The sequence below is a fragment of the Somniosus microcephalus genome, chromosome 8, assembly GCF_052327205.1.
Source record: "Somniosus microcephalus isolate GS21.2 chromosome 8, FLI_Smic_1.0, whole genome shotgun sequence".
NCBI lineage: Eukaryota > Metazoa > Chordata > Chondrichthyes > Squaliformes > Somniosidae > Somniosus > Somniosus microcephalus.
In genome coordinates, this window is record NC_140994.1 from 177232646 (window position 1) to 177255924 (window position 23279).

Sequence of the window (23279 nt, forward strand, 5' to 3'; positions counted from 1 at the left end):
AACCCTACTTCTGTCTAATGGCCAGGCAGGGGAGACTTTTTGTGATAAAATTAATTCTAGTTTTGTTTTTCCCAATCTACGTACAGTAATATCTTGTTTTTAATAGAATGTTTTCATTTCTTTCAGGATAGAGAGATGACTTACACTCACAGCTCTAGAGATGATCCTCTTACTTTGGGAGACTGTAAAGACATTGAAATTTTAGAACCTTTAAATGAACTACTAGATTCAGATCCTTCCTATACTTCAAACTGGGAGCAATGGGACACATGCTGGGAAGACTTGACAAAATACACCAAATTAACTAGCTATGATATTTGGGGAACTAAGGAAGTGGATTTCCTTGGGCTAGATGACTTTTCCAGTCCTTACCAAAATGAAGAGGTCATCAGCAGGACCCCAACTTTGGCTCAGCTAAACTGTGAAGATTCACAGCCTGTTTTAGATTCATTATATCATCCCGATCTACTAAAAAGTTTAAATCAGAATTCATTAACCTCTTCTCTGGCTGGTAAAAAACTTTCAGCAAACAGGGCAACACCTCCAGTGTCATGTGCCCGAAGTCCCTGTATAGATGCTTGCTTGCCTGAGACTACCCAAAGGGTAGCCCAATCTGTTTCTTCAAGTGCAACTGTGGACAATAGCAACAAACTTCAGCCCCTTAACACCAAAATAGGGTCTGTTCATGTGGACAACAAAGACTTTGTTAAAAAAGCTAAAGTCTGGATCAATCCAGCACCACTTGGTAAATCAACCTTGGGTGCTACCCAGGTGCACAGCGACTTACCAGATGATTCCTGTTGTAGTGATATTGGAGCTGCAGTCAGGAAACTAGAGAAAAAGAGTGCAGAAAGTCTGTACTCCGATAAAATGCCCACAGTATTCAAAGAAGCTAATGACCTGTATACTCCAACTGAAACAGTTGAAATGGTATCACCACCTGTCTCTGATCACACCCAGAAAAAGGAAGAGCACAATTATTCTTTATTTGTTTCTGATGGTTTGAATGAACAGTCTCCTAGTATTGAGCAGGAGGCAGAAGACGATGATGATGAAGAGGATGATGAGGACCATGATGAAGGATTTGGTAGTGAGCATGAATACAGTGATAATGAGGAAGATGACGATGATGAAGAGGAGGAAGACAAGGACGATGATGTCAGTGACACCTTCTCTGAACCAGGTACTTGAGATTATTGTGTTAACTGGAATAGTAATGTTTAACCCATCACTAGCTAAATTACATAGAATTTATAGCACAGAAACAGGCCATTCGGCCCAACTGGTCTATGCTGGTGTTTCTGCTCCACATGAGCCTCCTTCCACCCTGCTTCATCTAACTCAGCATTCATGTACCTGTAGAAAGTTAGAGCTTTGGGTTCAGGTTGTTGACAAATTATAGGGGCCTAGAAATTCATCTCTGGCAGTGGTGCAAACGGGTGGTATTGGATCGGCCGCCTGTTTTACGCAGCACCTGCTATTCAGTTCTGTTGACTGCAATGGAACTGAATATCAGGCACTGCGTATAACGGGCGGCCGCTCCAATACCGCCCGTTTTGCACCACCGCCCGAGACGAATTTCTAGGCCAGAGTTTACTCTTATGATTTGGTCTTGGGACCCTGTTACAGAACCTATTGCTAATTTAAATATAAGTTAATGACTGGGAGGAGGTTATTTAAATAATTCCAAGCTGAAATGCAAAGCAAATAATGGGGAACACTGCAGCCAGATTCAGAAAGATTTATATTTTTAAGGCAACGGAACCAATAGCTAGCACTTGTAGTTCTATATAAGAAAGTGTAACATAAATGATTTGGGAGCAAATAACCAAAAGAGCGAATATATGTTAAATGGAACAGTAGTACAGCATTGATCAGAATAAAGATCAAGGTGTTATACTGACTAAATCTAAGAAATGACTAGCAGAGTGCTTAAGCCACAGTTTTTTAAAGTGCTAATGAAGTACCAAATTACATTAACAAAGGGACAGAGTACAAATAAAAAGAGGTTGGTTGTATTTTTGTATATCATCGAATGATACAGCACAGAAGGAGGCCATTTGGCCCATCTTGCCTATGCTAGCTCTTTGGTAGAGCTATCCAATTAATCGCACTCCCCTGCTCTTTCCCCATAGCCCTGTAAATGTTTTCCCTTCAAGTATTTATCCAATTCCCTTTTGAATGTTACTATTGAATTCAGCCAGTGCATTCCAGATCTCCAACTCTCTGTGTAAAAAAACAGTTTCCTCATGTCGCCTCTGGTTCTTTTGCCAATCGCCTTAAATCTGTGTCCTCTGGTCACTGAACCTTCTGCCAATGGAAACAGTTTCTCTTTATTTATTCTATCAAAACCATCAGCACTGCTGTCAAATCTTCTCTTAACCTTTCTGCTCTAAGGAGAACAACCCCAGCTTCTCCAGTCTGTCCACAAAACTGAAGTCCCTCATCCCTGTTACCATGCTAGTAACTCTTTTCTGCACCCTTTCCAAGGCCTTGACATCCTTCCTAAAGTGTGGTACCCAGAATTGAACACGATACTCCAGCTGAGGCCTAACCAGTCTTTTGTAAAGGTTTAGCATAAATTCCTTGCTTTTGTATTCGATTCCTCTATTAAAGCCAAGGATCCCATATGCTTTTTTAACAGCCTTCTCAACTTGTCCTGCCACCTTCAAAGATTTGTGTACGTACACCCCCAGGTCTCTCTGTTCCTGCACTCCCCTTTAACATTGTACCATTTAGTTTATATTGCCTCATTCTTCCTACCAAAATGTATCACTTCACACTTCTCTGGGTTAAATTTCATCTGCCATGTGTCTGTCCATTGATATCTGATATTGATCAGACCCCATCTGGAGTGCTGTGTGAAATTCTGACCACCTAATTATAGAAAGTATCTTATTGCTAGAGTGGGCACAGAGCTGACAAACAAAGATTGTTTCAGTTGTCAGGAGTTTAAGTTTATAAGTGTGACTAAAACATACTAATTCCATAGTATATCGATTAATAAAATGCTCTTATTTGTGTTCTTCTGTAATGCATTGATGTGGTTTTCTTATGGTGGTAGTTTCAGAATGTCCTCAATATTGTAAAATTTGTTTCTTGTATACAGGATATGAAAATGACACCGTAGAAGATGTGAAAGATGCAGTAACGGGTGTTTCTAGAAAAAGAAGCAAAAGAAGATACTTCTGGGAGTACAGTGAACAGCTGATTCCACCACCTAAACAAGATCGAATGTTAAAACCTTCTGAATGGGATAGAGATACTTTGCCCAGTAATATGTATCAGAAAAATGGTTTACACCATGGTAAGCTGAAGGAAGTTAAAAGTGCTGTAAATGACTGGCTTTGCTTACTGAAACAATTCATGTCTGAAACCCAGTATCTGAACTCTGGGGGGGAAAAAAATACAAGTACAGTCTAGTCTAGATTGCACATTCTTCTTCAGTTGTTCATTATCCATGGACAAATAGTATATTACGTTGCCAGAACAGAGAAAAAAGGAGCACTGACCCCTTTAAATAGTTTAGCCTTTTAATAATTTTGCAAGAGTTGTATGCATTCCTTTGCCTCCATGCTATATACATTATGATCCTTTCTGGATTCATTTTCTTCCATCACCAGCACTATTATCAATGTTCTGCACAATGAATAGCTTGAGGTTTTTTTAGCTTGAGGTTTTTTTTAGTTAACGTGGGATCCTTTATGAATTAGCTGGAAGTCACCTTCCAAAAGTTTCCCATCCCTTTTTGCTTCTGTTGCCTTACTTCCTCCTCACCCCATCATTATCATCCCCACCATCAAATTCAATGTTGGATCTCCAATTGAAGTGCAATTGCTTTCTGTGTTAAAGTGCTATTGGTCAATAATATCCTTTTCTGATGGAGAGCAGTGTCAGGATTCAAATTTTGTACATCCTGTTGGGTGTTTCCAAAAGAAATGCCCAAAAGTATGGTCCTTCAGAGTGTTTGCATTGTCTTCCATTACATAGCTTCAAAAAGTACAACGGCTACTCGCAGTTGTCATTGACCTTGCCATGAAAGCCAAAAATGTTGTAACCAAGGTATTAGCTTCAACCTTGAGATTTTGCCACTTGCACTCTTCCATGTGAGTGAACCTTGGAGTTATGTTGAGCCAAATCTTAAATAAAAAACCTCAAGAGCTCCATAAGAGAGGGCCTCAGGTATGGAAGGATACCTTTGGAGTATCCTTGAAACTTCCTTCTTTTAGAGTGCCAACTGAGGTAGTTGCATATCACATCATGTAGCTGCTGACTTATCCTTAACCTGACTAATCTTATCTGGTTTATATCCCAGGATTTCATGGTAACTGGCTGTTTTAACAACAAAAATAACAGCCAAGCCTGAGGAAACTTCCCCATGGTTTCAGGCAGAAGCCAATTTTCTGCTATTAAATTCAAAACTTCTGAGGAATGCTGACTACTGAAAGAAAATCATCCCGTTGAAATGAAACTCTCTCAAAAATAAGGTTATAACCTTCTTAGACAATCTCCTTCACCCACAAATCTGACATGACAGCTTCCCAATACAGGCCTGACTTCAATATAAGGTAGAATTGCTATCAGAAGAGTGTCTAATGGCACACCACCACTTGATGCAGGGACCTCAAAAGAGAGGCTAGCTTCTAAAGTGGTCTCCATCTCTCCTGGATACAAAATTAGGGTTCTTTTCAAGTCAAAATGGCTTGTATGCAGCTGGGTTCAATAGGCCAGGCATGGAGCCTGTTAGAATGCTTTAAGATGATTTAAAAAGTCAATCTATCCCAGAATTTCTTTTAGCATTTTTACCGATAGAGCAAATGTGGGAGAAAGGGAAATCTTAATCTTGTCTCTATATATGAACAACCGACAGTTTGGAAACACCAGGGCAGAGAATGGAAACCTCCAGATCAAGAAGGCGGCTCATACCCCGATGATAGACTAGGTGCCAACACCACATACAGTAGGAGATAAAGATTTAGGCCTATGCACTTACTGTATAACAAACAAAGCTTGTAGAACCAGGGAAAAGGCTGAAAAGATTAGAAGTTGGGTAAACTTAAAAATGTGGCCTCAGCTAAACGTGCAACCTACCTACGTATTATGTAAGCACAGGCCAAAGTTGTATTTTAGTATAAGAATAGAGCCTGTTTCCCATTTAAGGCAGAGCGTCTCGAGGTCCGGAGCCACGTAGCCGCACAGAGGGCCTGGAGCTGGTCACGCCAGGACCTGTGTTGTTCTCTTGGGTCAGAGCGCACTCTCAAGGTAGTCGGAGCCTGGGAACCAGGTTGTGTTATTTGCATGTCATTTCCTGGAACACCAAATCAGTCAGTGTAATAAAACTTATTGTAAAAACCAGTTGTGCGTGAACCATAAGCGGAGTTAACGTTGCCGGACTAACAACCCTTTGTTGCAATGGTAACCACTGAAGAAATCCGCTAACAGCCTGTAAGGAGTACTCTGCTACCAATTGTGATGCAGTAACAGTGATTGTCCACCATTCTTTTTCCCAACACTGGCTAAAATACCACTAGGGGATTGTTCCAACAAGGAGGGCTATCATGTCAGATTTATGGGTGAAGGAGATTGTCTAAGAAGGTTAAACCCCTATTTTTGAGAGTTTCATTTCAACGGGATAATTTTCTTTCAGTAGTCAACTTTCCTAAGAAGTTTTGAATTTAATAGCGGAATATCTGCTTCTGCCTGAAACCATGGGAAGTTTCCTCAGGCTCAGCTGTTATTTTTGTTATCTCCAAAATGGATTGACCCATATTGGACCTATACTGCTTGAACAGATAAAACCAGAAGAAGCTCAAGATAGCAATGTACTGCTGAATTTCAGGTCGTACATCTGGGAGACTGGCTGATGGCCACAGATGTCAAATATTTGAACAACCTGCATTTATTTAGCACCTTCAATGTGGGAAAAATATGTCCCAAAGTGCTTCACGGAGGCGTAGGGAAAAAATGGATGCTAAGCCAAAGAAGATACACGAGGAGGCGTGACCAAAAGCTTGGTTGAAAAGGTAGATTTTAAGGAGGGTCCTTTTGAGGAGAGGGAGGTGAAGAAGTGGAGTAGTTTAGGGAGGGAATTCTAGAGTGTGGGGCCAAGGCGGCTGAAGGCATATAATACCTTCTCATGAAGAATATTTGAGGTACAGCATAGAAGAGAAAAACGCAGAAACCAAGTGCTCCCATTTTGCTTTTGCATTAGCATCTAGAGGATTCACAAAGCACTTACAAATAGTGGCAAACTTCTTTAGATTGTAGCATCCTTCTATCTACTCTTGAGTTTTGATTACTTAATCTCTGTTTCGGAACTCCAAATATTTTTTCCATTGATACTGGGCATATTAACGAAATGAAGACTTTACAAGAACTCCCTTTACAAGGGTTTAGTTTTGGGTATCACTGGGCAGAGTATCCTTATTACTCATTTGTTTCAAGATCTTGTAGCTAGAGTTTTTCACCTTAACGGATTGTAGAATTCCAGCAGGGGATTATTTGTGGCCCTAGACTTGTTCTTCGTGTTCAGCTATGATGCCCTTCATGGTCAAAAAGCCTGCTAACACTTACAGTTTAGACTCACAAAGAATGGCCACTTGAGCAAGATAATGAAAGGTTAATGGTACTAATGAAATGGCAACCCAGTGAGGGTCATCACCTTTAGGAGAGGAGGAAAGAAGAACTTTTTAATGCTGATTTACTGGAACTAGCCTGTTACAGTTCAGGTATCTCTAATACCTCTTTGCTTGTGTTAGTAGCTTGATGACTGTTTTCATGAGCAGATCTAGTCTCCCAAGCGAAACCTGCATCTTTATTCCTGTGTATCAATTAACCCTGTTTGTATTACATTGCTTACTAAAGAATATGTAGGATGTTAACAAACGAGGCAGGTATTGGGATCCAGGAGCTAGTGATGGAGGAGCCTTGGCCATGTCTAACAGGTACGAGATTCTTGCTCCCTGTGTGGACGAGGGCAGGGACTGCAGGGAGGATGAGCAATCTGACCACAGCACCATGGTACAGGGAGCCATTCAAGTGGGGGGGGAGTAAAAAGAAATGTTGTAGTGATAGGGGATAGTATAGTTAGTGGGATAGACACTGTTCTCTGCAGCCGAGAGCGTGAGTCCCGAAGGCTGTGTTGCCTGCCTGGCTAAGGACATCTCCTCTGGGCTGGAGAGAAACTTGGATTGGGAGGGGGAGGATCCAGTTGTCATGGTCCACGTAGGCCCCAATGACATAAGTAGGACAAAGAAAGAAGTTCTGCTGAGAGAGTATAAACAGCTAGGGGCTAAATTAAAAAGCAGAACCACAAAGGTAATAATCTCTGGATTACTACCTGAGCCACGAGCGAATTTGCATAGGGTAAATAAGATCAGAGAAATGAACGAGTGGCTCAAAGACTGGTGTGGGAGAAATGGGTTTCGATTTGTGGGGCACTGGCTCCAGTACTGGGATAAGAGGGAGCTGCTCCGTTTGGACGGGCTTCACTTGAACCATGCTGGGGCTAGAGTCCTGGCGAATCGAATAACTAGGGCTGTAGAGAGGGCTTTAAACTAAATAGTGGGGGGGAGGATCCAGGTGAGCGGGAATTTAAAAAGTCAATGAGAAAGCAATAGAGCAGGATAGAGATGGGGGAAATAATAACCAGAGTGTGACAGGAAAGGACAGAATGTTTAAAAATAAGAGTGCAACGGAAAATGGGGCCAAAACCAGGAGGAATGGTAAAAAGACAAAGTTAAAAGCTCTATATCTGAATGCACGCAGCATTCATAACAAGATAGATGAGTTGACGGCACAAATAGATACAAATGGGTATGATCTGATTGCCATTACAGAGACGTGGTTGCAAGGTGATCAGGGCTGGAAACTGAATATCCCAGGGTATTTGACAATTCGGAAGGATAGACAGAAAGGAAAGGGAGGTGGGGTGGATTTGTTGGTAAAGGATGGGATCAGTGCAGTGGTGAGAAGTGATATTGGCTCAGAAGATCAAGATATAGAATTGGTTTGGGTGAAGATAAAAAATAATAAAGGGAAAAAGTCTCTGGTGGGCATAGTCTACAGGCCCCCGAACAGTAACAATACTGTTGGACAGAGTATAAATCAACAAATAATGGAGGCCTGTAAAAAAGGTACGGTAATGATCATGGGTGATTTTAACCTCCATATTGATTGGACAAATCAAATTGGCCATGGTAGCCTTGAGGAGGCGTTCATAAAGTGCATCCGGGATGGTTTCCTAGAACAGTATGTAATGGAACCAACCAGGGAGCAGGCTATCTTGAATCTGGTACTATGTAATGAGACAGAATTAATAAATGATCTCATAGTAAAGGATCCTCTAGGAAAGAGTGATCATAGCATGGTTGAATTTCAAATTCAGTTGGAGGGTGAGGAAGTTGTATCTCAAACCAGTGTCCTGATCTTAAACAAAGACAATTACAGTGGCATGAGGGCAGAACTGGCTAAAGTGGACTGGAAAAATAAATTAAAGGGTAAGACAGTTGAAATGCAGTGGCCGACATTTAAGGAGATATTTCATCACTCTCAACAAAAATATATTCCAGTGAGAAAGAAAGATTTTAAGAGAAGGGAGCACCATCCGTGGCTAACTAAGGAAGTAAAGGATGGTATCAAATTGAAAACGAAGGCAATGTTGCCAAGATTGGTGGGAGACCAGAAGATTGGGAAATTTTTAAAAGCCAGCAAAGGATGACTAGAAAAATAATAGAGAGATGAATTATGAGAGTAAACTAGCAAGAAACATTAAAACAGATAGTAAGAGCTTCTACAGGTATATAAAAAGGAAGAGGGTAGCTAAAGTAAACGTTGGTCCCTTAGAGGATGAGACTGGAGAATTAATAATGGGGAACGGGGAAATGGCAGAGACTCTGAACAAATATTTTGTATCTGTCTTCACGGTAGAAGACAATAACAACATCCCAATAATGGATAATCAAGGGGCTACAGGGAGGGGGAACTAAAGACAATCACTATCACTAAGGAAATAGTACAGTACTTGGTAAAATAATGGGACTAAACGATGACAAGTCCCCTGGACCAGATGCCCTGCATCCCAAGGTCTTAAAAGAAGTGGCTACAGAGATAGTGGATGCATTGGTTGCAATATACGAAAATTCCCTGGACTGGTGAGGTCCCAGCGGATTGGAAAACCGCAAATGTAACACCCCTATTTAAGAAAGGAGGGAGACAGAAAGCAGGAAACTATAGACCAGTTAGCCTAACATCTGTCGTTGGGAAAATGCTGGAGTCCTTCATTAAAGAAGCAGTAGCAGGGCATTTGGAAAATCATAATGCAGTCAAGCAGAGTCAGCAAGGTTTTATGAAAGGGAAATCATGTTTAACAATTTGCTGGAGTTCTTTGAGAATGTAATGAGCAGGGTGGATAAGGGTGAGCCAGTAGATGTGGTGTATTTGGATTTCCAGAAGGCATTCAATAAGGTGCCACATAAAAGGTTACTGCATAAGATAAGAGTGCACAGAATTGGGGGTAATATATTAACATGGATAGAGAATTGGCTAACTAACAGAAAGCAGAGAGTCAGGATAAATGGGTAATTTTCCAGTTGGCAAACGGTAACTAGTGGGGTGCCACAGGGATCGGTGCTGGGGCCTCAACTATTTACAATCTACATTAATGACTTGGATGAAGGGACTGAGTGTAATGTAGCCAAGTTTGCGGTTAAGAAGGCAAATGGTATGTTGGCCTTCGTAGCGAGAGGGTCTGAGTACAGGAACAAGGATGTCTTGCTGCAGTTGTACAGGGCCTTGGTGAGACCACATCTTGAGTATTGTGTGCAGTTTTGGTCGTCTTCTCTGAGGAAGGATGTTCTTGCCATGGAAGGAGTTCAGCGAAGATTCACCAGGCTGATACCTGGGATGGCAGGAATGACATATGAGGAGAGATTGGGTCGATTGGGCTTGTACTCGCTGGAGTTTAGAAGAATGAGAGGGGATCTCATTGAAACTTATAAAATTCTGACAGGACTGGGCAGACTAGCTCCAGGAAGGATGTTCCTGATGGTCAGGGAGTCCAGAACCAGGGGTCACAGTCTAAGGATAAGGGGTAGGCTATTTAGGACAGAAATGAGGAGGAATTTCTTCACCCAGAGTGTGGTGAACCTGTGGAATTCTCTACCACAGAAGGCAGTAGAGGCCAATACATTAAATATATTCAAGAAGGAGTTGGATATATTTCTTAAGGCTAAAGGGATCAAGGGGTATGGGGAGAAAGCGGGGACCGGGTACTGAATTTGGATGATCAGCCATGATCGCATTGAATGGCCTACTCCTGCTCTTATCTTCTATGTTTCTATGATACAAAGATGGGTGGGAAAGCAAATTGTGCAGAGGACTCAAAGAATCTGCAAAGGGATATAGACAGGCTAAGTGAGTGAGCAAACATTTGGCAGATGGAATATAACGTGGGAAAGTGCGAGGTTATACACTTTGGCAGGAAAAATAAAAAAGCAAATTATTATTTAAATGGAGACAGATTACATAATGCTACAGTTCAGAGGGACCTGGTGCATGAAACACAAAAAGTTAGCCTGCAGGCACAGCAAGTAATAAAAAAAGGCAAATGGAATGTTGGCCTTTATTTCAAAGGGGTTGGAATATAAAAGCCGGGAAGTCTTGCTACAACTGTACAGGGTATTGGTGAGACCATACCTTGAGTACTGGTCAGGAAGGATATACTTGCATTGGAGGCAGTTCAGAGAAGATTCAGTAGGTTAATTCCAGAGATAAGGGGGTTGACTTATGAGGAAAGGTTGAGCAGGCTGGGCCTATACTCATTAGAATTTAGAAGAATGAGAGGTGATCTTATTGAAACATACAAGATACTGAGGGGGCATGACAAGGTAGATGCAGAGAGGATGTTTCCCCTCGTGGGGAAATCTAGAAAGCGGGGGCACAGTTTTAGAATAAAGGGTTGCCCTTTTAGAACTGAGATGAGGAGGAATTTCTTCTCTGAGGGTCGTAAATCTGTGGAATTCTCTGCCCCAGAGAGCCGTGGAGGCTGGGTCATTAAATACATTTAAGGTGGAGATAGACAAATTTTTGCAAGATAAGGGAGTGAAGGGTTATGGGGAGCAGGTGGGGATGTGGCTTTGAGCCCAAGATCAGCCATGATCTTATTGAATGGTGGAGCAGGCTCAAGGTGCCAAGTGGCCTATTCCTGCTCCTATTTCTTATGTTCTTATAACTACAACTCTTGTCAATTTGCATGATGGAAAATTACGCACTATTTTATTCATGATAAATTACATAAGGAGATATTGGGGCAGAAAAGAGGTAGGTTTTAAGGAGCGTCTTAAAGGAGGAAAGAGAGGTGGAGAGATTTAGGGAGGGAATCCAGAGCTTAGGGCCTTGGCAGCTGGAGGCACATCCGCCAGTGCTGGAACGATTTAAAATCGAAGATGCTCAAGATGCAAGAATTGGAGGAGTGCAGATATCTCGGAGGGTTGTAAGGCTGGAGGAGATTAGAAATAGGGAGGGGCGTGGCGTGGCCATGGAGGGATTTGAAAACAAGGATAGAATCTTAAGATCGAGACGTTGCTTAACCGCGAGCCAATGTAGGTCAGCGAGCACAGGGGTGATGGGTGAACTGGACTTGGAGCAAGTTAGGACACAGGCAGCAGAGTTTTGGATGACCTCAAGTTACGGAGGATAGAAAATGGGAGGCCAGCCAGGAGTGCGTTGGAATAGTCAAGTCTAGAGATAACAAAGGTGTGGATGAGGGTTTCAGCATACAGATGAGCTGAGGGTCGGTGGCTAGGGAACAGAGTTGATGGCAGGGACCAAAGACAATGGCTTCAATCTTCTCAATATTTAGTTGGAGGAAATTTCTTAGTACAGGATGTCGGACAAGCAGTGTGATAATTTAGACACAGTGGAGGGGTTGAGAGTGGTGGTGGTGAGGTAGAGCTGGGTGTCATCAATGTACATGTGGAAACTGACGCTGTGTTTTCGGATGATGTCACTGAGGGCAGCAAGTAGATGAGAAATAGGGAGTCAAGGATAGAATCTTGTGGTACTCCAGAGGTAACGGTTCAGGAGCGGGAAAAGAAGCCATTGCAGGTGATTCTCTGGCTACAAAAAACTGGATAGATAATAATGGAACCGGGCGAGTGCAGTCCCACTCAGCTGGACAACAGTGGAAAGGCATTAGAGGAGGATGGTGTGGTCAACAGTGTCAAAGTCTGCAGACAGGTTGAGAAGGACAAGGAAGGAAACTATTGTCCCAGATACGCAGGTGTAATTTGTGACTTTGATAAGAGCTGTTTCGGTACTGTGGCAGGGGCAGAAACCTGAATTCAAACATGGACTTCTGGGAAAGATGGGTGTGGATTTGGGAGGCGACGGCATGTTCAAGGACTTTGGAGTGCAAAGGGAAGTTGGAGATGGGGCGGTAGTTAGCAAGAGTTTTTTTGAGGAGAGGCGTGATGACGGCAGATTTGAAGAAGAGGGGGACAATACCTGAGGAGAGAGAACTGTTAACAATATCAGCTAACATGGGAGACAGGAAGGGAAGTTGGATGGTCAGCATTTTAGTGGGCATAGGGTCGAGGGAGCAGGAGGTGGATCTCCTGGACAAGATGAGCTCGGAGAGGGCATGAGGGGAGATAGGAGAGAAACTAGAGAAAGATGTGAGTTCAGGGCTAGGGTAGAGGGGAACCTTAGAGGAAGTTTGGCCCGGTGGGCTAGGGGAAGGGAGGAAAACAACAGAGGCAGCTGAATGGATCTTAGTGACAAAGATGTCCATGAGCTCCTCGCACTTATTGTTGGAGCTGTGGGTGAAGGGGACAGGAGAGGGGTTTAAGAAAACGGTTTGTATTAGAGAAAAGAAGCCGGTGGTTATCTTTGCCTTCAAGGATGATCCTGGAATAGTGAGCAGGACCTGATAATGCTTTGTGGTTCAGCCAGATCTGGCGAATGGCTAAACCAGTTGTCCGCCATAAATGTTCAAGTCTGCTTCCCTTGGACTTAAGGGAGCGGCGATGAGGGCTATACCAGGGGGAGCAACCAGGGTGACAGAGAGTAATTGTTTTAATGGGAACTATGGAATCAAAGGTGGAGGAGAGGCTGTGATTGAGCATATTGGTAGCTGCAGAAATGTCATGGTGAATGGAAGGCCAAAGGCTGGACAGTTGGGATATTGAAAGTGTAGTTGTAAGTGAATTGGGGGAGAGGGTTTTCCAGGGGCGGCCACAGAAGAGAGTAGGGTTGGGAGGGGAAAGGGATGTGAGTGGAAAGCGATACACGGAAGTGATCAGAGATGGCCTTATCTATGATTGACACGATGGGAGTAACGAGCCCACGTGAGATGGCAAGGTCAAGGAGGTGACCATGAAGATGGGTATATGGAGAGCTAATTAAGGGAGAATAGGAGGGCACTGAACTCAGAGGGGAAAGAGCATGATGAGTTGAGCTGGAGGTTGAAATCACCGAGGATGAGAAGTAGCTCGGTGTAGAGGCTGAGGGAGGAAAGCAGTGAAGGTATCTGAGAGACAAATTTTATGGCACTTGGGTGGGCGGTAGAGAACAAGGATTTTAAATGAGAGGCGAGAGGGGTGGAACAAGGTAAGATGCTTAAAGGAGGAGTAGGTGTCAGGAGTAGGGAGACAGACCAAGGTGTGATTTGGTGATAAGAGTCACACTGTCACCACAACGGTTTAAAATCGTTTAAAAAATTGTCTTGTTCCAAAGTTTCTTGTTGGAACTTTATTTTTGATCATCCAAGTTAGAATTTTCTTTAATTGCTTTGAATTAGTATTCTGAAAAGTTTATAATAGAAGTCTTTAGTTAATTGTATTTGTTGCATTTGTTTTAAGAACATCGGAATTGCTAGACGGAAAAAGACCATGTTACATCTAGTTTGTCTTCTACCATCCTGGTGGCGCATAATATAACGTTAATAGAGTTGTTGATTTAATCATAGCAATCAATCTCTATCATTTAGTCTACAACAGACCGAGAGAATGAAGCAAGGAAAACCCCAGTGGTGAAGAGCTTTGAGAGCTATAAGTCCAAAGTCTTCTATTCTTCCCAAGCATGCTACACTTGCCTTACGTCATGTTTCAAATTACTCATATACTGTATCCCAAAATGTTGTTTAGTTTCTTAGAATTATGGTGCCTCTGGATAAGCTAATGATATGCGTTCTTGTCAAAATAGGAAAATATTTAGTGAAGAAGTCTCGCAGAACAGATGTGGAAGACTTGACTCCGAATCCAAGAAAACTACTACAGATTGGAAATGAACTTAGAAAACTAAACAAGGTGATTAGTGATCTGACACCTGTAAGTGAACTGCCATTAACTGCCAGACCAAGATCCAGAAAAGAGAAGAACAAACTAGCATCCAGGTAATGAAGAACTCTAAACAGCAATGTTGGTACTGTTTATATACAGTGTTAGTCCTGTATAATTGAAACCAAATTTGTTTAAATATTTTGTTATTACCAGAAATATGTTTCAATCTTATAAAAAAAAATTGATATGTATCCTCATCTCCTCAAAATTAAATTCTATCTATTTTGTAGAAGGGTGGGTAGAGCTCAAATTACCTATTCCATATCCACCCATTACCACATTTTGTGCAAAAGAGGTGAAATGCTGTGATTTAAATACAGCGCACCACATTTTCATTCTACCCATATGCTAAATTAACCCACCTTTCTCTATCTGAAAGTTGGTTATTTGGAAAAGGTTTTGTTTTGGACATGTTAATAAAAACTAGTTTTTCTAATATAATTGAAAGATGAAGCTCAATTTTTTTTTGTATTATCTTCATTGATTCTACTCCACATACGTACACATAGGTGGCCTATCCAACTGGGAAAATCACGGGGACACCTGTCCCTTTAGATTTTAATGTAACTGTGTGATACTTGCACTATACAGGGACACCTCCAGGCATCCATCTTCAGTTATTTTCCTCCCACCATTGACACCCGTTGCATTATGTTTGTTGCATCGCATAAGGAGTCTTCTCAATCAACGCTTTGATTTTACTGCCTTGATGGCCCAAATTTCTTTCTTTACTTTTGAAAGAAAATTCAGTATAGGTATCTTGTTTAGCTGAATTTAAAATTCTGCAGCAGCTGCAGAAAGTCCTTCTCTATCACCAATAAGTATATATGCTGCAGCCAGTGCTGTCTTCTTGATCACACTGTGTGTGAACTCTTGTATTTCTGTAGTAGAGTAAACCAAAGAGTTTACAGCATCATCATTCATCCAAAATACAAACGCGTATCAAAGAAGTTCTGTCATTCAGATTGACTACATCACAGATCTTCTTCTCATTCAACAGATCTTCTTATTTAATATATCTTATTTATCATATCGTCTGAGAGGAAAAGCAGGCATATAACAGAGGAACTGGAAGTTTCTGTGGAGAAGGCTACTCCTAGGTCATTTACTAAGCTTTTCCCATTACTGCTCAAGCTGTGTTTCCCCACTGTCCAGCTGTAGATCTGGATTGTAGGATGAGAAATAGGAAAAATAAAACGTGATGCACCTATTTTTGGTCCGTCATATCTCCAAGTAATAAATTTGCACTGGCCATGAAGTCCATGTAGTCTCTGAAAAGAGCCTGTACTGATTTAAGTCACAGTGAAGGAAACATGTATGTATTGTAAGAGCTGACCATAGAGAGTTTTCCATAAGGCAGCTGCATCTGATCTTATCCCACATCACTAGAAAGCTGGATATAGAAGGCGTCAACTTCCACAATTGGTTTGGAGTTTGTTTTACCTGTGTGTTGGTTTATTCTAATGCCGAGGTAGTTGTTTTATACTGCTGCACACACTCAAGAATGTTTATGGGCATTCAGAATTTGGCACTGTTAAACAACTGAAATCTTTCTGGAAACAAAACAAGAGAACTTCATTAAGTCTCGGCACAGCAGGTAAGTTATTAAAGCCACTTTCTGGCTTTAGGTCCAAAGGCAAACCTGTATAGACGATTGCAAAATAATAAATCTTTTGAAGGCTTCAGTTTTCAGTAAGCTGTAAAAGGCTTCACTCAGGCACAGACATTTACAATCTTCACAAGAAGAATGAAGCCACAATCCCTTCCATTGCTTCTGCCATCCAGTGATGCTAGGGCCCTGACACTGTTGTCACATCTGCTTCTGACTCAGTCCAGTTCATACTGGGGCAGGCTCACTAATAACAGGACCTGGAAAACCATCAGGTTTGTTACGCCCTTTCAAAGAGCAATAATTATCATATTAAAAATGGACACCAAAGTAGAAAAGATAGGAGACGACGTATGCTCTCATGCAATTGACAAAATACTTTAAAGCCATGAAGGTGAAAATTCTATTCTTTTTATCTCCTATTTTCCACAAGGACAGAGGTATTCAAACTTATTTGTATGTCTTAAACCGGAAGAAGTTCCTCAAAAAAATGTTTGGATAGTTATTACACTCACCATCATTCAGAAAGTGTGCTGATGTGCACCCATCAACCTCCGAGTTGCATTCTTCCACAAGGAATCATCATGGATTGCTACAGAAACTACTTTTGCTTTCAAATAGTAAGCATATGTGGCATTTATAAGGTTCAGGATCATCTCTACACTTTCAGCCTTCACCAGAGGCTTATCGATGTTCACCCAAGGCAAATCCTAATCTCAGATGGTGAAGACTTTTACTACTTTGGGAATGTTCCTCCTGTCAATCCTTGGCACTGTATTTTTCTTTTTCCCAGAAAGAAAAATTCTGATCTATGTTCTTTTCCGTGATTCAAAAGTAATGCTAATAGCACCACACTGTTCTCGGAATCTCTAGCACTCTGGGATTCTTTTCTACCTGGAACTGAATCTTCTGGCTCCACATCAAAGCAGATTTCTTGCTACAGAAAGCGGAGTAGTCTGAAACCTGTCCCTAACCAGTTGACTATTAATGGATAATCTGATGTCTCTGGGATAAAAGCCGCCCATCCATGCAGATATTTATAACTTCCCATAACCTTACAAAAGCTTTACAAGTGGAGATAAAAGGAAAAATGGTGATTGCTGAACGTCTGAACTAAAGTAGAAATAACTTGTAATTGGGGGAGGGGGCATCATTGCAGCCTCATGGTCCTCCTCTCTTGGAGCACAGTCTAACCCCCATTTTTGTTACTGTGTTTGGATGGCGTGCTGGACACTGAGCAGTTTATTGAGAGACAGAAACCAGTTAATGCTACGGCAGGCTACGTATCATCCAAGCATCTCACTTAAAAATGCACGTAGCTAGGCCTACCTTAAGGGTTCTTTGAGAAAAGCAACTTGAATAAAATGAATACTTTGTTTTGTACATGGTGAAGATTGAAATCTCTAGCAGACGGCCTACTTGTTAGAGTTGTGCGTCATTAAACATGATGATAGTAAATACACTGTTCCTACGTGATGCAGCTTGAGAGAGCATAAACAACTGAACTCGGGCTTGGAGTTTTAAAAATGTTTCATATCGCTATTATTATTCAGGTTTCTTCTTTCATAATGTCCTATAAGTGGCAATCAAACTCGACAGGAAAGCCTGTAAGATTGTTTCTTTACTCCACCCCACTCCCCACAATCATTGATGAAGCGACATGAGAATGCCATTGTACGATTTTGACATTTCCGAGCCATCTTCGGCTCACCATTTTGTCTTTCAAACACTTGTACAAGGCCGAAGCTGAGATGACCATCGTGTAAGTCCACTTTCGCTTTTCTTTGTCACTAATAAATGGGCAAAACCTTATTTTGGACGACTCTTCTTCCTAGAGACTTAAATTGTCAGCGACAGAGTTTTGCAGTAATACCTTTCTTCAACTTTTAGCATTTGCAGTCTGTCTAGGCTATTAACTATTTGCCTCTGGTCCTTAAATTTGGTCTCCTCTCGTGATATAGCCTGAATGTTCATTTATGCCCTGGAATTGCTGTATGAAGGACTTCAGCACAACTCCATGGAAGCCTCTGCATAAGTTATCTCTGCCTTTCATTCCCTAGTGGAAGGAAACTCTTTGGAAAGCCATTCCTTATTTTTCTGCCTGCATCAAGACCCCAACTAAGTGCTTGGTCCAAGCATGGGATCTTTGTGCTGTATAACCTGATGCAACCCCACCCCCAGCCCCTTTTGAGCCTACGGCTACTGTAGATTTAAAGCTGCTGTCAAAAGGACTTTGTTCCTAACTCTGTTCTCTGCCAGGAGTGTTGGTGAACTTCACGCAGTAGTAGCGGAGGCACAGCCCTGTAATTTTTTTTTTATTTTTTTTTTCCCCCAGTTGAATAGGCTACCTACCCTTGGGATGTGGAGTGTACCTTTTCAGAAAATGATGACTACATTATTCTAAAGGTGAGTAATGATCTTTATTCCAAGGAGATTCAGTTTTGATGACCTAGTATTTCTTAAACTACATTTTATAGTGTAAGTTTGCATGCTATGTCTGATTTTCAATGCTAAAAATTCTAATCTTTAACATGTTTAATAAATGGAAACTGCTTTTGGATGGCAGAAAAAACAGTTTGGAAGCTGTTTTTGTTGAGAAACCAATGAGAGAAGATAAAAGTTCAACCAATATTTGAAAATTTTGGCTCTTAATAAATCAGACACGTTTTTGTTTGCAGTCACGTTTGGTTCTGTGCTGTATAATGTTATATGTAAAGTATGCATCTAAAACTGAAGTACATATTTCTCTTTATTTTCCTTCCAATTTTCTCCCCATTTCTTCTCTTTGAAGACACTGACTCTCTCTTTCCTGGGGTACTGTTCTGTAGGTGCTTTCTGTGTGAACCTAGGAAGCTCGGGCTGATTCTGTCCTCGTCCATGTCTACACATGAGCATACTTTAAACAGAGATTGCTGTATAGTAAGCAAGAGTGGGATCCAAGCTGATTTTCCCCTCCCTATCTAGAAAACATTGAGGCCAGTTGTAAGGAATATAGGAACAGGAGCTAGGCCATTCAGCCTCTCGAGCCTGATAAGCCATTCAATGAGAGCATGGCTGACCTGCACCCTAACTTCACCCACCCGTCTTGGCTCCATACCCCTTAATATCCTTGGCTAGCAAAAATCTATTGATCTCAGATTCAAAATGATTAATTGAGGTAGCATCTACTGCTTTTTGTGGGAGTTAGTTCTGCACTTCTACCACCCTTTGTGTGACGAAGATTTTCCAAACTTCTCTCCTGAATGGCCTGGCTCTGATTTTAAGGTTATGTCCCCTTGCCCTAGACTCCCCAACCGGCTAACTTGGCACAGACTGGGAATCAAACCTGGGAAGTTTCTCTCTATCTACCCTATCACTTCCTTTCAACATCTTAAAAAACCTCAATCAAATCACCCCTTAACCTTCTATATTCCAGGGAATACAAGTCTAGTTTAGGTTAGCTCTCCTTGTAATCTAACCATTAGAACCCTGGTAACATTCTGGTGAATCTGCACTATGTTTCTTCCAAGGCCAATATAACCTTTCTAAGGTGCGGTGCCCAGAACTGTACAAGTACACTATCCCTTATCCGAAAGCCTTGGGACCAGCTGAGTTTCGGTTTTTGGAATTTTTCGGATTTCAGAAGGTATTTTATAAGACTGGGAAATTTGTCGGGGGTCGGGCTCGGCGGGGGATCGGGGTGGGGGTCGGCGGGGGTGGGGGTCGGCGGGGAGAAAAGAATATTGGACGGGCCGCGGTTCGGGTCGGGGGGGGGGGTCGGGTTGGGTGGAGAAAAGAATATCGGACGGGTCGCGGGTCGGGTCGGGTGGGGGGTGGAGAAAAGAATGTCGGGGGTCGGGTCGGGAGGGGAGGGGAGAAAAGAATATCGGACGGGTCGGGTGGGGAGAAAAGAATATCGGTGGGGGTCGGGTGGGGAGGGGAGGGGAGAAAAGAATATCAGTCGGGTCGGGAGGGGAGGGGAGAAAAGAATATCGGTCGGGTGGGGGGTGGAGAAAAGAATATCGGGAGGGGAGGGGAGAAAAGAATATCGGACGGGTCGGGGGTCGGGTAGGGAGCGGAGGGGAGAAAAGAATATCGGACGGGTCGGGGGTCGGGTCGGGTGGGGGGTGGAGAAAAGAATATCGGACGGGTCGGGTGGGGAGGGGAGGGGAGAAAAGAATATCGGACGGGTCGGGGGTCGGGTAGGGAGCGGAGCGGAGAAAAGAATATCGGACGGGTCGGGGGTCGGGTCGGGTGGGGGGTGGAGAAAAGAATATTGGACGGGCCGCTGTATTGTTGGGTTCACTCTCCCGGTATCTCCTTCACACTGCCCGGCTCGGCCTGCAATCTCCTACCCAGGAGGAACTCTGTGACCCTCTGCCCTGCTCAGCGTAAGTCGTGCGCCACTCTGGTCATGTCGTGCGCACGACTTACGCTGAACGAAAAAACTTTCGGTTTTTAGAGGTTTTCGGAAGTTCGGATAAAGGATAGTCTACCTGTACTCCAGATGTGGTCTAACCAGGGCTTTGTAAAGCTGTAGCAAAACCTCCCCCCCTTTAATATTCTAGCTCTTTAGTTATAAAGGCTAACATTCCATTAGTCTTTTGATTGTGTTTTGTACCTGACTACTACATTTTAGTGATCTGTGTACATGGGCCCCTAAATCTCTTTGGATCTCCACTTCCTAGCTTTTCACCATTTAAAAAAATACTCCGATCTATCCTTTATTGGTCCAAAATGTCTGACCTCACACTTGCCTGCATTGAAATCCATCTGCCACAGTTTTGCTGACTCACTTAATCTGGCAATGTCACTTTGTAATTTTATGCTCCCGTCTACACTAGTTATTATGCCACCAATCTTTGGGTCATCAGCAAACTTGGATATATGGCACTCTATTATGTTATCAAGTCATTAATAAATATAGTGAACAGTTAAGGCCCCAGCATAGATGTTGTGAGACACCACTAGTCACTTCTTCCTTCCAATTTGATTACATACCCATTATCCCTACTCTCTGTCTTCTACCATCTAACCAGATCAATAATTTGCCATTAATTCCATAAGCTTTAATTTTAGCTAACAGTCTCTTAGGTGGAACCTTATCCAAATCCTTCTGGAAGTTCATATAAATTACATCCATAGACATTCCCGTCTTCTACTTTAGTGACTTCCTCAAAAAAATTAATTAGGTTCATTAGACATCACCTACCCATTGCAAATCCATGTTGGCTGTAAAGGCCCTGCTGCGGCTGAGATCAGCTAACTTGGCACAGACTGGGAATCAAACCTGGGAAGTTTCTGGCCTATGTATCATCACCACTCATTGCATTAACTAGTTAAGTCATTGGACAAGCAAATGCTTTATTTTCATAGATCTCTCTATTAATTTGTATGCATAGGAATGAGATTTAAATAACTTATTATTGAATTGTCTCTATAAAAAAAAAAGCTTACTATTTGGCAGCTTGAAGTGTAGGAAATGTTACTGGTCTCACTTTTATTCAGGGTCATGTATGAAGGCAGGAACAATGAGCTAGTTGCCTGTCTCTATATAGCACATTACAAGGGTAGAGTGAGCTTCTCACACTGGCCTTATTCTAACGTGGCAGGCCTGGTATAGGAACAGGGAGGACTCGACTGATGTTGCTTTTACAAAACATAGCCTTTTTATTTAAAAAAAATTGCTTTTAGTATAGTTGAGGAACATAGGAACAGCAGTAGGCCCTTGAGCCTGTTCTGCCATTCATTGAAATCATGGCTGATCTGCAAACTAACTCTCTATACCTGCCTTTGGCCCATATCCCTTAATACTTGGTTAACAAAAAGCTATCAATCTCCAATTTAAAATTAACAATTGAGCTAGCATCAATTGATGTTTGCGGAAGAGAGTTCCAAACTTTTACCCCCTTTGTGTATAGAAGTGTTTTATAATTTCACTCCTGAAGGGTCTGGCTCTAATTTTTAGACTATGCCCCCGAGTCCTAGAATCAATCCCCAACCAGCAGAAATAGTTTCTCTCGATCTACCCTATATGTTCCCCTTAATAGCTTGAAAATTTCAATCAGATCACCCCTCAACCTTCTAAATTCTAGGCAGTACAACCCTAATTTGTGTAATTTCTCCTCATAGCTTAACCTTTGAAGTCCAGGTATCATTCTGGTAAACCTACGCTGCACTCCCTCCAAGGCCAATATATCCTTCCTAAGGTGTGGTGCCCAGAACTGCTCACAGTACTGCAGCTGTGGTCTAACCAGGGCTTTGTATAGCTGTAGCATAACTTCTACCCCCTTGTATTCTAGCCCTCCAGATATAAAGGCCAGCATTCCATTAGCCTTTTAAATTATTTTCTGTATCTGTTCATGACATGTTACTGGTCTATGTACCTGGACGCCCAAGTCTCTTTGGACCTCCACTGGTTTTAGCTTTTCACCATTTAGAAAGTACCCTGTTCTATCCTTTTTTGGTCCAAAGTGGGTGACCTCACATTTGCCTACATTGAAATCCATTTGCCACAGTTTTGCCCAATCACTTCATCTGTCGATATCCCTTTGTAATTTTATGTTTTCATCAACGCTGCCTACAATGCCGCCTATCTTTGTGTCATCGGCAAATTTGGATATATGACTTTCTATGCCATCATCTAAGTCATTAATAAATAAATAGTTGAGGCCCCAACACAGATCCCTGGGGGACACCACTAGTCACATCCTGCCAATTTGAATAACTACCCATTATCCCTATTGCCTGTCTCCTGCTGCTCAGCCAATTTCCTAACCAGGTCAATAATTTGCCCTCAATTCCGTGGGCTTCTACCTTAGTTAACATTTTCTTATGTGGAACTTTCAAATGCCTTGTAGAAGTCCATATAAATAACATCATCCATAGACATTCCCCGGTCCACTACTTTAATCACATCCTCAAAAAATTCAGTCAGGTATGACCTACCTTTCACAAATCCATGATCAACTGAAAATTTTCGAGGTGTTCAGTCACCCTATCCTTAACAATTTCCCAACAACAGATGTTAGGCTAACTGGTCTATAATTACCTGGTTTCCCTCACTCGCCATTCTTAAATAGCGGCATGACATGCACAATTTTCCAATCTAAAGGAACGGTTTCTGAATCTAGAGAACTTTGGAAGAGTATAGTTAGGGCATCTGAAATGAGCTCATCTACTTCCTTTAAATCCCTGGGATGGAAACATAAGAACATAAGAAATATGAGCAGGAGTAGGCCATTTGGCCATTCAATAAGATCATGGTTGATCTTCTACCTCATCTCCACTTTCCTGAACTATCCCCATTCCCTTGATTCCCTCAATATTCAAAAATCTATTGATCTCTGTCT

At 42.1% G+C, this 23279-nt stretch overlaps 1 protein-coding gene across 4 annotated transcripts in view; it reads left to right on the forward strand.

Moving 5' to 3' along the window:
• The window catches only part of crebrf (creb3 regulatory factor), a 106760-nt gene that overhangs the window by 56802 nt on the left and 26679 nt on the right, over positions 1-23279 (forward strand). For 2 of the 4 annotated variants that reach the window (XM_085995389.1, XM_085995391.1), the window contains exons 4-6: positions 127-1183; positions 3110-3307; positions 14203-14392. In XM_085995389.1, the coding sequence (XP_085851515.1) occupies positions 127-1183; positions 3110-3307; positions 14203-14392 (1445 nt within the window). Of the gene's footprint in view, positions 1-126; positions 1184-3109; positions 3308-14202; positions 14393-18283; positions 18355-23279 lie in introns of all 4 variants that reach the window. The other 2 variants (XR_015079312.1, XM_085995390.1) reach the window with 2 other exon arrangements.